The sequence below is a fragment of the Phacochoerus africanus genome, chromosome 3, assembly GCF_016906955.1.
Source record: "Phacochoerus africanus isolate WHEZ1 chromosome 3, ROS_Pafr_v1, whole genome shotgun sequence".
NCBI lineage: Eukaryota > Metazoa > Chordata > Mammalia > Artiodactyla > Suidae > Phacochoerus > Phacochoerus africanus.
Window position 1 is genome coordinate 1497297 of NC_062546.1, and position 12936 is coordinate 1510232.

The 12936-nt window shown below is 67.5% G+C and overlaps 1 protein-coding gene across 1 annotated transcript; it reads left to right on the forward strand.

Annotated features, from left to right (window-relative positions):
* Positions 1-6937: 6937 nt before the first annotated feature.
* Positions 6938-11336, forward strand: HRH3 (histamine receptor H3). Its single transcript, XM_047770283.1, has 3 exons — positions 6938-7211; positions 8234-8400; positions 9358-11336. The coding sequence occupies exons 1-3, from the start codon at positions 6941-6943 to the stop codon at positions 10282-10284; spliced, it is 1365 nt and encodes a 454-aa protein (XP_047626239.1). The 5' UTR covers positions 6938-6940; the 3' UTR covers positions 10285-11336.
* The last annotated feature ends 1600 nt before the right edge of the window (positions 11337-12936 follow it).

Below are 12936 nucleotides of genomic sequence, written 5' to 3' on the forward strand. Positions count from 1 at the left end.
CTGCAGTTCCAGGGCCAGAGCTGGGCCTTGGGGGCCCTGACGGGGTCTCGGCCTCACCCCCCAACAGAGCATCACAGCAGCCAGAGCCCCAGGGTGTCACCCAGCAGGCCCAGTCCAGTGGCCACCCTGTTCCCTTCCCCAGACAGACGGCCCTACCCACGCTGTGACCTTGGCGGCACCATCCACAGGGAGGTCCCCGCTGGCCTGTGTGTGTGTGTGTGTGTGTGTGCGCGCGCGCGCGCACGCACACGCACGCGCGAGCACTGCCCCCAACCTGGCCCGTGCAGCTCTCAAACCCCAGGCCTGGGGTCTGCACAGTGGACTGGGAGACGCCTCACCAGCCTTGTCACCAGGCCACCCCACCTAGTGACCACAGGAGAAGCCCAGCAGGGGACAGGAGCCCTGAGGGGTGGACGAGGCCAGGGCAAGGTCCGGTGGGGCGATGCGTTCAGGCTCCCACCTGCTGCAAGGGTGGCGCTCCTGGAGGGCACAGAGAGGCCGGGCTCTGGAGAGGGCAGACCTTCCCGGGCAGGCAGATGGCAGCCAGCGGCAGGCTGGGAGTCCAGACAAAGCAGTGGCTCAGCCCTCACCCCGCCACCCCACACCCCGCCACCCCACAAGCAAGGCCAAGGGGCCAAGTCCACAGCAGGAAGCTCTGGGGCTGGGGGTGGGGGGGCGGCTGCAGCTCAGCTGCCCTGGGGCTGGGTGGGGCACAGCTGGGAACCCTCCCCACCACCTGCCCACCCACTGCCACAAGCCCCGGGGCTAGGCCCTGGACAGAGCAGCCAGTGTCCACCCCTGGCCCAGCTCAAGGACCCCCAGGGTTGGCTGCTTCCCATCCAGGGTGATCCCTGGTCCAGAGGCCCTGGAGCGGTCCTGGAGCAGGACTAGGCTGTGTGCCAGCTTGGCTCAGTTCCGCTGCCTCCCTCACGGGCCATTGCTGGGTCACAGCCGTGGGCAACTCTACTGAACACTCTTGGGGCTGCAGTGGAGGTTCCCAGGCTGGGGCCGGCCCCCCACAGCTGGATCTGGGGGCCCTCCCGAGGCCCCAGGCCAGCCGACACCCAGCCCCAGCCAGGCCTCTGGAGAAGGCACCACGGAGGAACCTCCCCTCCACCCAGCCTCCTGTTACCTCCACAGCTCATGCATCGTTAGCACACGGAAAGCACCGGCATAGATGCAACTGGTTTCACGCATTCATTCAGCCAATACTTCCCGGCCAGCGCGGGGAAGTGGGCACATCCAGAGCCTCAGCCTCGGTTGGCAGAGGGCCCCCCAGGGGTGCAGGGGCCTCCCTCCCTGGAGAAGAGCATTCATTACCTCGGCTCCCCCCACCCCCCCACCATTGACCCTGCACCGCCTCCCCAGCAGCTGTTTGCAGGCCCCTAGATCAGCCCTCCTCCAGGACGCCCTCCTGGGAGGCCCCTCTCTCATGCTTAGTACCGCCATCAGCATGTCCTCAGGAGGGACGGGCAGCAAGGGGGCGATTTCTGACCCAGGGCCAAGCCCCCTCCATCCCCTCACCAAAGTCTGGGCTCCCTCCAGCCTCTGAGCCCCCGCCCCAGCCTCCCCGCCCACCACATGAGGACCAAGGCCCCAGGCGGTGGGATGGGGGTGACCCTGCTCTAAGCTGGCAGCTGGGTCCTAGGAGAGCCAGGCACAGGCCAGGCGGGGCGGGCTGCCAGCCTCCCTCCTGCGGGCCGAGCTGGAGAGGCCTTGGGAGCCGTCTTGCCCAGGCCCTGCGGCCGCATCTGCCCCGCAGCGCCCTCAGCCCGCAGGCTCTCGCTCACTCTCTCATCCTCCCTCTCCACTGCGCCCTGTGCTCAGGGCAGCCAGGTAGCAGCAGGCACACACACCCGGGCAGGGGGAGGCCACCATGCAGCCCCCAGTCCCAGCCGCCCCCACTGACCCTCATCTGTGAGCATCATCCCCGGGCCCCCCAAGGTCTCGATGCCCAGGCACTGTCCCCCCAGGTCCGTGGGGGGTGGAGGCCCGGGGCACTGCCACCAAAGGCAGCGTTGCTCGAGCTTCCAGCAATATAGGCAATGTCACCTGAATCTCATCCCAGTCAGCCGTCCCCTGGGCGTCCCCATGCTGCCCCAGCTGGCCACCACGACTGTCCCAGCCAGGCCAAGGGAGCTAATTCTGGGGTTCTGTTGGCAGCCCCGTCTTCCTGCTGGGGAGTTGACAGGAGAGCAGCCTGAAGCTGCAAGGAAGAGACCATAGGGGGAAATGCCTGCTGGGAATGAGATGAACACAGGGAAAAGACAGATGGATAGAGGTTCTTCTTTGAGCTCCTGGATACAGCTGTGTCTGAAATCCCCTCGCCCCCAGACTTTTCAGTCATGGGGAACAATAAATGCTCCTTTTTTCCTTAGGCTTTTTTGAATTAGGCTTTTTTGTCATTTGCAGCCAAACTGCAGCAACGATATCCCTGGTTCTCCTGTCCCCTCTGTCCTTCCTGCCACCTGGGCCCTGGATCCAATTCAGCCTTGTCCCTAAGGGAAGGAAAATCAGACTCAGCTTTTCATCCAAATCTGTGGCCTTGGGAGCCGTTCTGATCACACCCGGGCCCTGAGCTCATCAGGACGCACCCGGAGCTGGCTGAGAATGTCACTGGGGGGAGAAAAAAAAAGAAGATAAGGCACAAAAAAAGAAAAATCTGCATTCCCATATTCAAATGAGCTCCTGCAGAAAGAGAGAAAGCAAAGAGCAGTTCCAGTTCCACTAAGGAGGTGTCACCGCGCGGGACCCAGAATCCTGACAAGTGCTCCAGCAAAGGCGCCTTGGCCGCAAGCAGCAGGACAAGTGCCTGCAGCCGGCCCTGGGCAGCAACGCTCCCCTCATTAGTTCTCATTAGTGGGCTGTGTCCCCACGCAGCAGGGTACAGCGCTGTGGGCGCCGGCACAGGGCATGCAGTCCGCTGAAGCACAAAGGTTTTTCTAGTGCAGTGAGGCAGCTGGAGGCAGAGCCTGCTGCCCCGGGACAGCACAGGATGAGCAGGATGGCGACCCTCGGCTCTGACCCTGGCAACACCCACTCCGCCACGGCGGCCGGGAGCTCCTCTGGCCCCAGATCCAGAAGGGGCAGGTGGGCTACAGCTGGGCCAAGCCTCAGACTCCAGGGCCCGGGAGGGGCCCCTCGGAGAAGGCTTAGCCAGTCCCACGGGCGCCCCAGGGCAGAGTTTGCCCACCGAGGAGTTCCCAGCAAAGGCCGCTGGGGAGATGCTGCGGAGGAAAAGGCTGTGACATGCCGCTGGGGGAGGTCACCCGCTCTCCTCCCGGCAAGTGCCCCGTACAGGCAGAGGGAGGGAGCAGACAGTCCTGCTGCTGCAGCCGGCCTCCCTCCTCCACGGTCCAGCCCGCTCCCCTCCTCAGCTGTCACCTCTGCGGGTCCTGGGGGGCAACCAGGCTCCTGAGGGGCTGAGGCCCAGTTACTGCTCCTCCTCAGGCTGGGGTAGCTGCTCTGTCCATTCAAAGTAAGAGTCGCACAGGGGCGCCAAGGCACCAGGAGGGCCCTAATCCCACCTGTCACTTGGTGCAGAGCAGCCCCACTTCCTCCAGCTGATGGGAACCAGTTAGCCCCAGCTAACCTCCGCCTCCTTTCCCTGCTCCCCGGGCCCAAGGGGCTCAAAATGCCAGGGAGGCAGCCGTGGCCCCCGCCCCGTGCCCTGATGCTCTGCCTCCCCAGCCCGGCTTGGTTTCTCTTCCGGAACTGAACCAGGAGACACGCACTTGACTTACTGCGCTGTGCCCGCCCCCCTCCCCCCGGAAGGGCTTAGCGTAGAGCTGACCCTGGGAGCCCAGGAAAACCTTGCTGGGCAGACGAATGAAAGGATGGATCCGTCAGTCAGTGGGGGAGCTGCCCCTGCATGAGGGGTTTGCAGGGAATCTGATTCCAGTGATCTAGGGCTTATGTGATTGGGGCATTTGCCCAACGGTCTCCTTGTTGGACTGGGCATTTTCAACCCCAAATGCTGGCTGTTTGGGCAAATGGAGAAACTCTAGCCCCAGGCCGTTCTTCATGAGGGTGTCTGTCTGGGTGAACTGAGAATAGGGGCCGCCCCTTGTCCCCCGACCCTCAGCCAGGCTTTCCCAGGGTCTTGGAGGGTTCCCTGCCAACCTGGGGCCTGAATGCCTACTCCTTATGACAGAGACCTCAGAGAAAATGCCCTGTGGGCCGCCACATGGGGACCCGCCTCATGCACGGCAAGTTGCCCTGGTCGAGTTGGGCCCAGCCCAGAGGAGTCCAGGCTCCTGCCCAGCCAAGGTCAAGGCCCCAAGAGTTGGTATATTTGCTGGCCTCAGGGGCCTTGACCTCACTCAGGCTTGGTCCAGAGTGTGGCCGTTAAGAGCAGAGCCTCAGGCTTTGTGGGACCTAAGGCAGGTGGCTTCCTTCCGTCGCTAGGTGCAGGCTGCTGGTCCTACCCACCGTACAGGGAGCCCGCGGCAGGCAACGAGGTCGAGCGCCGATAGGGGGCGCTCACCACCCCCGGCCTGGGCCATCCTCCAACCTCTGGGCCAACTCCAGCCCTCCTTCTCCTGCCACCTCAACTTAGAGAGGAAGCTCTCCACGCGCGGAGAAACGTGGTACCTCCCCAGGTCGCACAGCTGGGCCCCCAGGGCTGGGTCTGAATGGAGTCCATCCCCGCTGCTGTGGGGTGAGACCACCAAAGAAAGCTCGAGGCTACTCAGAGCCACAAGGACCACCAGCTCGACTGAGACTTGAAAGGGGCTGCCCTCGGCTCAGGCTTCCCCTCGACCCAGCCCTCCCAGTGAGCAACACGAATTCCCCATGCTGAGGCTGGGGAGGGGGCTCCCAGCCAGCGAGGAGAGAGCCAGCCAGACCCCGCCCCTGGCCCTTCAGCCACCCCCACCCAACTCCTTGTCCAGAGGCCTGGGAGGTGGGGAGAGACCTCGCAGCCTCGGGAGGGCTGTGGAGGAGCGGGGACCTCTGGGGCCTGCTCAGCGCGGAGCTGCGGGCTAAGCCCAGGGAGTCCTTCTTCAGCCCGAGAGCTGCAGAAGGCTTGGATGGCGGGAGCCCTGGGGTCCAGCAGCACCGTGCTGCCCACGCCAGGGAGCCTCAACCTGGGCTTTGCCTAACCGACTAGCACCTGGCCCTGGCGCGGCCCCGCCCACCTTGCAAGTTGGGGTGCAGCGAGCCTGCGAGAGGAGCAGGGCTCGCTGGCGGAAGGGAGAAGGGAGGGCTACCGCAGGTCCTCAGGCGCCCTACACCCCGTCCCAGCCCAGCTGCAAGAAGCCACAGACTCGTGCATCGCTGGGGCTGGGACTGAGGGGCTGGGGTCTCCTCCCTCGACCAGCTCTGAGGAGAGGAACAGGGAGCCCAGCGCCCCCCCCCCCACCCAAAGTTTCTAAAGCACCTCCCGGCGAGGGGGCGGGGAGGCTCCCAGCATGGTCGGGGAGCTGCGGTAAGCATGGGGGTGCCTTGGGCCAGCGCCCGGGGCCCCTCTGCAGCCCCTCCCCCCAGCCTCCGGCCCCCACCCCCACACACAGACACACGCATTTCTGTCCTCTCTGAGGCTTCGGGAGTAGTGCGCCGCCGGCGACAGAGCAGAGTGGCTGCTTCTCTCTCCCTCGGGCGCTGTTCCTTTGCTGTCTGCTGCCTGCTGTGTGTCTAACTGCCATTCGTGGGTCCCCATCCTGACGCTGGGTGGCTGCTCCCCTGGTCTGTGGGGGTCTGTGTGTCTCGCTGTGTGTGTCTCGTCCTTGACCCAGTCTCTCCGGAGCTGATGTCCGGGGCGGGGGCGCTCCCTCCCGCTCCTCTCTTCCCCCACCCCCTCCTGGCGGCGCTAACGCAGCGCTACCACCTTGGCTGCGCCTGAGCGCAGTGACCTCGTCTGTCCCTGCAGCAGTGACCACCCCACTGCACTGTCCGGGGCGGGGCGGGGGGGGGGGGGCTGTGGCTGGGCTCCCTGCAGAGGGGATGGTCGCTCCCCTCACACCCTGGGGCTGCCCGAGCCCGGGGTGGGCCCGCTCCCCTCCCGGCTGGGTCCCCGGGTTCCCCATCTTCCCTTATGTAACTCCACATCTGTCTGCGCCTGGCAGGTCACCCTGGACCCTGCGCTGGGCCCTGCCCACGGGGAGACTGAGACCCAGAGTTGCTGGCCTAAGAGGGGTGGAGCGAACCTCTGACCAGGGCAGGGGTCAGGGAGACCCCTCCCACCCTTTCTCCTTGGGAGGTCCCTTCCTCTGAGACCTGCTCGCCCCAAGCCCAAAGCGAGGAGGGGTCCAGTGGGCAAGTTCCCTTGAGCGCGGGGGCGGCTGTTTCCCCTCACGCCCGCTCCAGCCCCCCACTGGCGTCCTGGCTCCAGACAAGGGCCGGCCAGGGGTCACCGGGGCCGCGGGCACCGGGCAGGCCGAGCGACCCGGAGACTGTCTCCTGGGTGGGCGGGCCGGCTGATCGCAGGCGAGCCCCCAGCTCCGGCGCCCGCCGCGCCGGGCTCGCAGCCAGCCGCCGTGCGCACTCGGCTGGGGCTCCGGCGGCCGGGCGGGCACGCGGCGCTGTCCGTGGTGCTGCCGGCGCCGGGCGGGGCGGGGGCGGGGCGAGGGCGGCAGCCAATGGCGGGGGCGCTGCGCGGGGCGCGGGGGGCCGCGGGCTGGGCGCGGGGCGCACTCCGCTGCGCGCGGCACTCGGGGCGCACGGACGCTCCGGCAGCTGCACGCGCTCCAGCTCCGCTCCGGGTCCGCTCGGGCTGCAGCAGGCGTGCCACTGGCCTGATTCGGCTCAGATTCCGGGCCGGGCCCCCTCAGCGCCGCCCCGGCCTCGGCTCCCGCGGACCATGCGCCGGGCACCCCCCGGGGAACCCGGCCGGGCCGAGAGCCCGCAAAAACCAGGCTCCCGGGCCGGGGCTCCTCCTGGCCGCCCGGTCGGCTGTCCGCGCCCTGCCCCGCGCCCCGGCGCCGCGTGAGCCTGCGGGGCCATGGAGCGCTCGCCGCCCGACGGGCCGCTGAACGCGTCGGGGGCGCTGGCGGGCGAGGCGGCGGCGGCGGCGGCGGCGGCCGCGGCGGCGGGCGGGGCGCGCGGCTTCTCCGCCGCCTGGACCGCGGTGCTGGCGGCGCTCATGGCGCTGCTCATCGTGGCCACGGTGCTGGGCAACGCGCTGGTCATGCTCGCTTTCGTGGCCGACTCGAGCCTCCGCACGCAGAACAACTTCTTTCTGCTCAACCTCGCCATCTCTGACTTCCTCGTGGGTAAAGCCCCCAGCCCCCGCCCGAGCCCAGGGGCGCCCAGTCGGGTCGGGCCAGCGGGGATTGGAGCGCGGACCTAGGGTGCCTTTTCCTCGGGGACATGCCTCGCTAGGGGGTCCGGCCTGCGGAGGGGGCGTCCGGCACTCGTGGGGAGGTGGGCGCCGGCGAAGTTCCTTGCTTCCCCGGCCACGGGACGCTGGCTGGGCAAAGATGTCCCCGGGGAAGGGCCCGAGCCGGCGGGCGCTCGGCGAGGCGCAAGGCGCTGCAGCGCTGGCTCCTGCGCCGGAGCCAAACAAAGGCTGCAGCGGACTCAGGACGTGGGGAGGGCGCTGGGGGGAGGTTTGGGGGAGGGGACGCGGAAGGGGGATTTTGAGAGCTGTGCTGGGGGAGGAGGCGGTGGGGAAGGCGGAGGCTGGGGGAGGTGCTCCGAGGAGCGCGCTCTCACGTGTCTGTGCGCTGCTGCCGGCGGGGGGGGGGGGGGGGGGGCGGGGCGCAAGGAGGGGGCCGAGCGCCAGACACCTGTTGGGGCTGCGAGGTGCGTCGGCCAGACGCGCAGAGCCGGGCTCGGCTGTGGGAGCCGCCCACCCACGTGGCAGCGGCCAAGTGCCATTTGAGTCCAGAGAAAGGCTTTCTCGGTTTCTGGGCTGGTGCGGAGGAGCTGTCCGAAGGCCGGGATGGGAGCTGGGACCCGGCGGGGCCCGAGGAGAGGGAGGCAATCTTTGCTTTGGGCGCTGGGGGGCTGGGCAGAAGCCAGGGGAATGACCTAGCAGAGGCTGGGGGTGTTGTCGTGCCCAGTGGTCCCCACGCCTGGATCACCCTCTTGTCCCCAAGTCCAGGGGACACCCGCGGGTCTGGGGGCCAGGTGCAGAGCAGAGAGTGTGTCTGGGAGTGAGCTGGAGGGAGGGTTGCTGGCCCCAGAGAGGAGCCCCCCCTTGTGACCCCAGGCCCTGTCTGTCTCTGCCGTAATGGGTCTGTCCCACCGCACTGGCCAGCCTCGGCCCACCGCGGTCCTCCTCTCCCCCCAGGAGCGTTCTGCATCCCGCTGTACGTGCCCTATGTGCTGACTGGCCGCTGGCCCTTCGGGCGGGGCCTCTGCAAACTGTGGCTGGTGGTGGACTACCTTCTCTGCACCTCGTCCGTCTTCAACATCGTGCTCATCAGCTACGACCGCTTCCTGTCGGTCACCCGAGCCGTGAGTCTGGGCCACTTTCACTCCCGGGGGGGCTCGGGAGCATCTCCGGGAGCCCCAGGCACTTCTGAGGGGCGGGCGGTGCGGGGGTGGGCTCCGTCCCCACTAGCCTCCGACCGGACACACCGGGGACTCTGGCATGGCCCGCTGCCTACTCGGTAGCCCTTTGCTGCCGGTAGACCTGGTTCTGGTTCAGGCGGGAGGCAGAGTCTGGACCTGAAGGCAGGGGTCATTGCAGCCCTCACCTGGAGCAGGTCCCAAGTCCTCGGAAATGAGGGAGGATGTGGCTCAGGCCCGTGGCGGTACCTCCCCGCAGGTGTGTGCTCCACAAGCTGCCCCGGGCGTGCGTGGCCACCGGGAGCTGGGGGCCGTAGACTGCCCGGACTGCCCGTGGTGGTAGGCTGTGGGCACAGGGCCGCTCAGATGCCCACTCATCTTCTCCCTGACGGCATTATCAGGCACCCCTGGCCCTCTGCCAGGGGCCCTGCCCTAGAGAGGCAGTGGGGCAGAGTGCGAGGAGTATGGGTTTGGAGTCAGCTCCACCCCAGCTCTGCCCCCGAAGCGGGTCTGCCTGGGGTCTCTCCCTCCCCGCTGAGCCATCAGGAGAACGGGGATAATGGGGGAGCGGCCGTGAAGATTAAGTGAGACGGTGTCAAAAGGTGCCCAGCACAGAGCCTGGCTCAAGGCGGGTACTCAATAGACAGGGACGATGATACTGCAGGAAGCACGCAGCTGGCGGGGAGACGGTAACAGCCAGCCAGGCACAAAGTGCAGATTCCGATGCAGCACTGGGAGAGGCGGGGGGGGGGGGGCAGGGGGTGGACGGACCCCAGAGGGGCGACGGGCACAGAGGGCTAGAGGCTGCCGGGGGCTCCTGGTCCAACATTCCTGCTGCGGGTGGCGGCAGCCGCTGCCCCGGGCTCAGTCCCCTCCCTCCTGACCCAGCGCGTCCCACCACAGGTCTCGTACCGGGCCCAGCAGGGTGACACGCGGCGGGCAGTGAGGAAGATGCTGCTGGTGTGGGTGCTGGCCTTCCTGCTGTACGGCCCGGCCATCCTCAGCTGGGAGTACCTGTCAGGCGGCAGCTCCATCCCCGAGGGCCACTGCTACGCCGAGTTCTTCTACAACTGGTACTTCCTCATCACGGCCTCCACCCTCGAGTTCTTCACGCCCTTCCTCAGCGTCACCTTCTTCAACCTCAGCATCTACCTGAACATCCAGAGGCGCACCCGCGTCCGGCTGGACGGGGCGCGCGAGGCGGCCGCCCCGGAGCTCCCGCCCGAGGCCCAGCCGTCCCCGCCCGCGGCCGTGCCCAGCTGCTGGGGCTGCTGGCAGAAGGGGTGCGGGGAGGCTGTGCCGCTGCACAGGTGTGGGGTCGGGGTCGGCGAGGGGGCCCCGGGCACCGAGGCCAGGGAGGCGGCCCTCGGCGGCGGCGGAGGGGGCGCCGCGGCCTCGCCCACCTCCAGCTCCGGCAGCTCCTCGAGGGGCACGGAGCGGCCGCGCTCGCTGAAGAGGGGCTCCAAGCCGTCCGCGTCCTCGGCGTCCCTGGAGAAGCGTATGAAGATGGTGTCCCAGAGCGCCACCCAGCGCTTCCGGCTCTCGCGGGACAAGAAGGTGGCCAAGTCGCTGGCCGTCATCGTGAGCATCTTCGGCCTCTGCTGGGCCCCCTACACGCTCCTGATGATCATCCGGGCGGCCTGCCACGGCCGCTGCGTCCCCGACTACTGGTACGAGACGTCCTTCTGGCTGCTGTGGGCCAACTCGGCCGTCAACCCCGTCCTCTACCCGCTGTGCCACTACAGCTTCCGCCGAGCCTTCGCCAAGCTGCTCTGCCCCCAGAAGCTCAAGCTCCAGCCCCACAGCTCCCTGGAGCACTGCTGGAAGTGAGCCGGCCTCCCTGGGCACCTGGGCTGTGGGGGGGGACAGGCCCTCCCTTGCCGCCCCCCCTCCAGGTCCTGGCTTCCCAAGCAGCCGGGCCTCGCCCCTCTCCCCCTGGCCGCCCCCAGGGCTGAGCCATGCCTTGTCTCCGGCCCACCCTCAAGGCCATGGCAGCCTCTCTCATCCCTCCCTCTGGCAGTTGAGGCAGCCTGGTGGGCCGGCTGGAAGGGCCCTCGCTGCCCGAACCAGGATGTGGCCGCCCCCATCCTGCTCTGCCCCAGAGGGGCCAACCCAGGGGTCCCAGGCACTCTGTCCACCCCCCACGGACAGTGCGATGGCCAGTGGGGTCCACCCTTCGCAGTCACTGCTTGGTGATCTTCCCAGAGCAAGCGTTTGGTGTGTGCCCCAAGCCTCCAGAGCTGGTGCCCTGGCCCCGCACGTGCACACCCCCGCACACCCGCCTCGTCCCAGACGAGCCCCGGACGCTAGCTTCGCTGCTGTCTCCTGCTTAAGTCCGGGGCCAGGCCCCTTCATCCCTCTTTCTGCCAACTTTCTGTGACCCAAAGTGCCAGATGCCCACCAAGGAGCCTCTGGCACGTCTCTGCTTCTCCATCCTGGGAGTTTCAGGGAAGACGGAGAAGAAGAAAACGCGTCCGTGAACTTGATGTTCCTTGGATGTTTAATCAAGAGAGAGAAAATTGCTGAGGAGCTCAGGGCTGGACTGGCAGGTGTGGGCTCCCACGCCCTCCTTCCTCGTGCTGCTGCTTCCGGCCGAGCAGTGCCAGCTGTCTCTGCCCACCCCGCCCCCAGCTCCGGGTGCGGGGCCGGACTGGAGGCTCTGAGAGCGGCTGGAGCCCGGCCGCCTGGTCGTCGGGAAGGCTGCCCCTCCCGCCCCATCTGCTGTCAGAGTCCCCTGGGGCTGTCAGGGGAGGGGACAGGGGCCGGGGTCCAGCAGAGGGGTTGCTTCACCATATCCCACACATCCAGTGGGCACCCTGCATGCCCAGCTCCCATACCTGCTGTGCTGCCCTGCAGACCCCAGAGTCCACAGTAAAGTGTATTTTTTTATTGGTGCTGATTCCCGAGGACTTCGTGGGGGTGGCTGAGCCCCCGTACCTCAGTCAGGGACCTGGGGAGGGGAACCTGTGGTGGGGGGCAGAGGCGGGGGCAGTGGTTAACAGGTTTAGTCCTAACTAGGGATATGCGTGCCTGGCAGTGCCCCCCTGGGGGGGGAACCCCTTTGGTAGCATGGCATGGCACTGTGCAGGACTCACTCTAGGCTTGAGAGTATCGGCCCCAGCCCCCATCCCCAGGACAGCTGTGATTCTCTCCCCCCGCCCTCCCCACCCCGCCTCCAGGGGCGTGGGGGCTGGAGCTGAGCTGGGGGGATGGGCCAAGGAACTTCCTGCACTGAGGCCAGGGCCAGGGGGGTGGGGCCCGGGAGGAGGACAGTGCCGGGAGGACAGTGCCGGGAGGAGGACAGTGCCGGGAGGACAGTGCCGGGAGGAGGACAGTGCCGGGAGGAGGACAGTGCCGGCGGGGACGGGACCCGTGGGCTCCGCGGGGTGGGGGGCAGACACCGGCCCTCCCCCAGGTGCCCAGAGTCAACTCGGAAAGGGGGCAAGTCCAGCCCAACTTAGGGGGGTTACGAACTTGGGTGGATCAGATGCCACCTCCTTCCCCTTTCCAGCCTCCAGGGCCCTCCCTCCCCGACCTCACGGGCACAGCCTCTTGTTCTCCCCCCATGGCATCTGCCGAGTCCTGACCCCGGCAGAGAGCTCCCGCTGGCCGCACGCCGGGGGCCTCGGGTCCCCTGCTCTCGTTGGCTGTGACTGTCACACTGCAGCCAGATGCCAGGAAGACTTCCTCCGGATTCCTGAGCTAGCACCCCTTCCACTCCACTGAAAGGAACGCCTCTGCTCAAGGCAGGACGTCCTCCTGGGCCCCCTCCTGGGTGGCTGGCGAGCCTGGTATCTCCTCCAGGGGGGCTGAACGCTGCCATGAGCAGAGCTTGGGGCAGGAGCGGCCGGGGAAGGTGGTGGCAGGGACACCAGATGTCACCATCTGTGGGCCCGGAGCTTGGGGAAGCCCTCACAGCCCCCGAGGCCACATGGGGAGGCTGGTCAGCTGGCCAGTGGCCTCCCCTCTGGCCCCCAGGGCTGCCTTTCTCTGCAGCGAGGGGCCTCTGTGCCACCCACACAGCCAGAGCCCTGGCCGCCCCTCCGCCCAGCCCTGCTAAATGGCTACAAATTGGAGGATAAAAGTGCAGGCTTTCAAGCAATTTTGCCTTCAATCTCTGGAAACCGCCGCTCCCCAGGCTCGGGCACAGGGATGGAGGAGGAGAGAAGAAAGACGCTGCGTCCGAGGGGCCGCCTCCTGCAGCAAACAAACACGCACGGGGCCCTTCTGCTTGGATCTGGGAGGAGAGACAAAGCTGAGCCTGGGTGGGAGTGGCGCCCCTGCACGTGCCACCCACGCTGGCAGCCGCCATTCGTGGAGCACCTACTGTGCGCCAGGCACTGCGCCCGGGCAATGGGGTGCCAGGAGGCAGGTAAACAAGGGCGCAGGGCCACTCCCATGGGGGCTGAGGACGTGGGGGGCCCAGAGGAGGGGGTGGCTTGCAAGCCAGGTGGACGGGGGCCAGTCTGCGGAGGTGACATT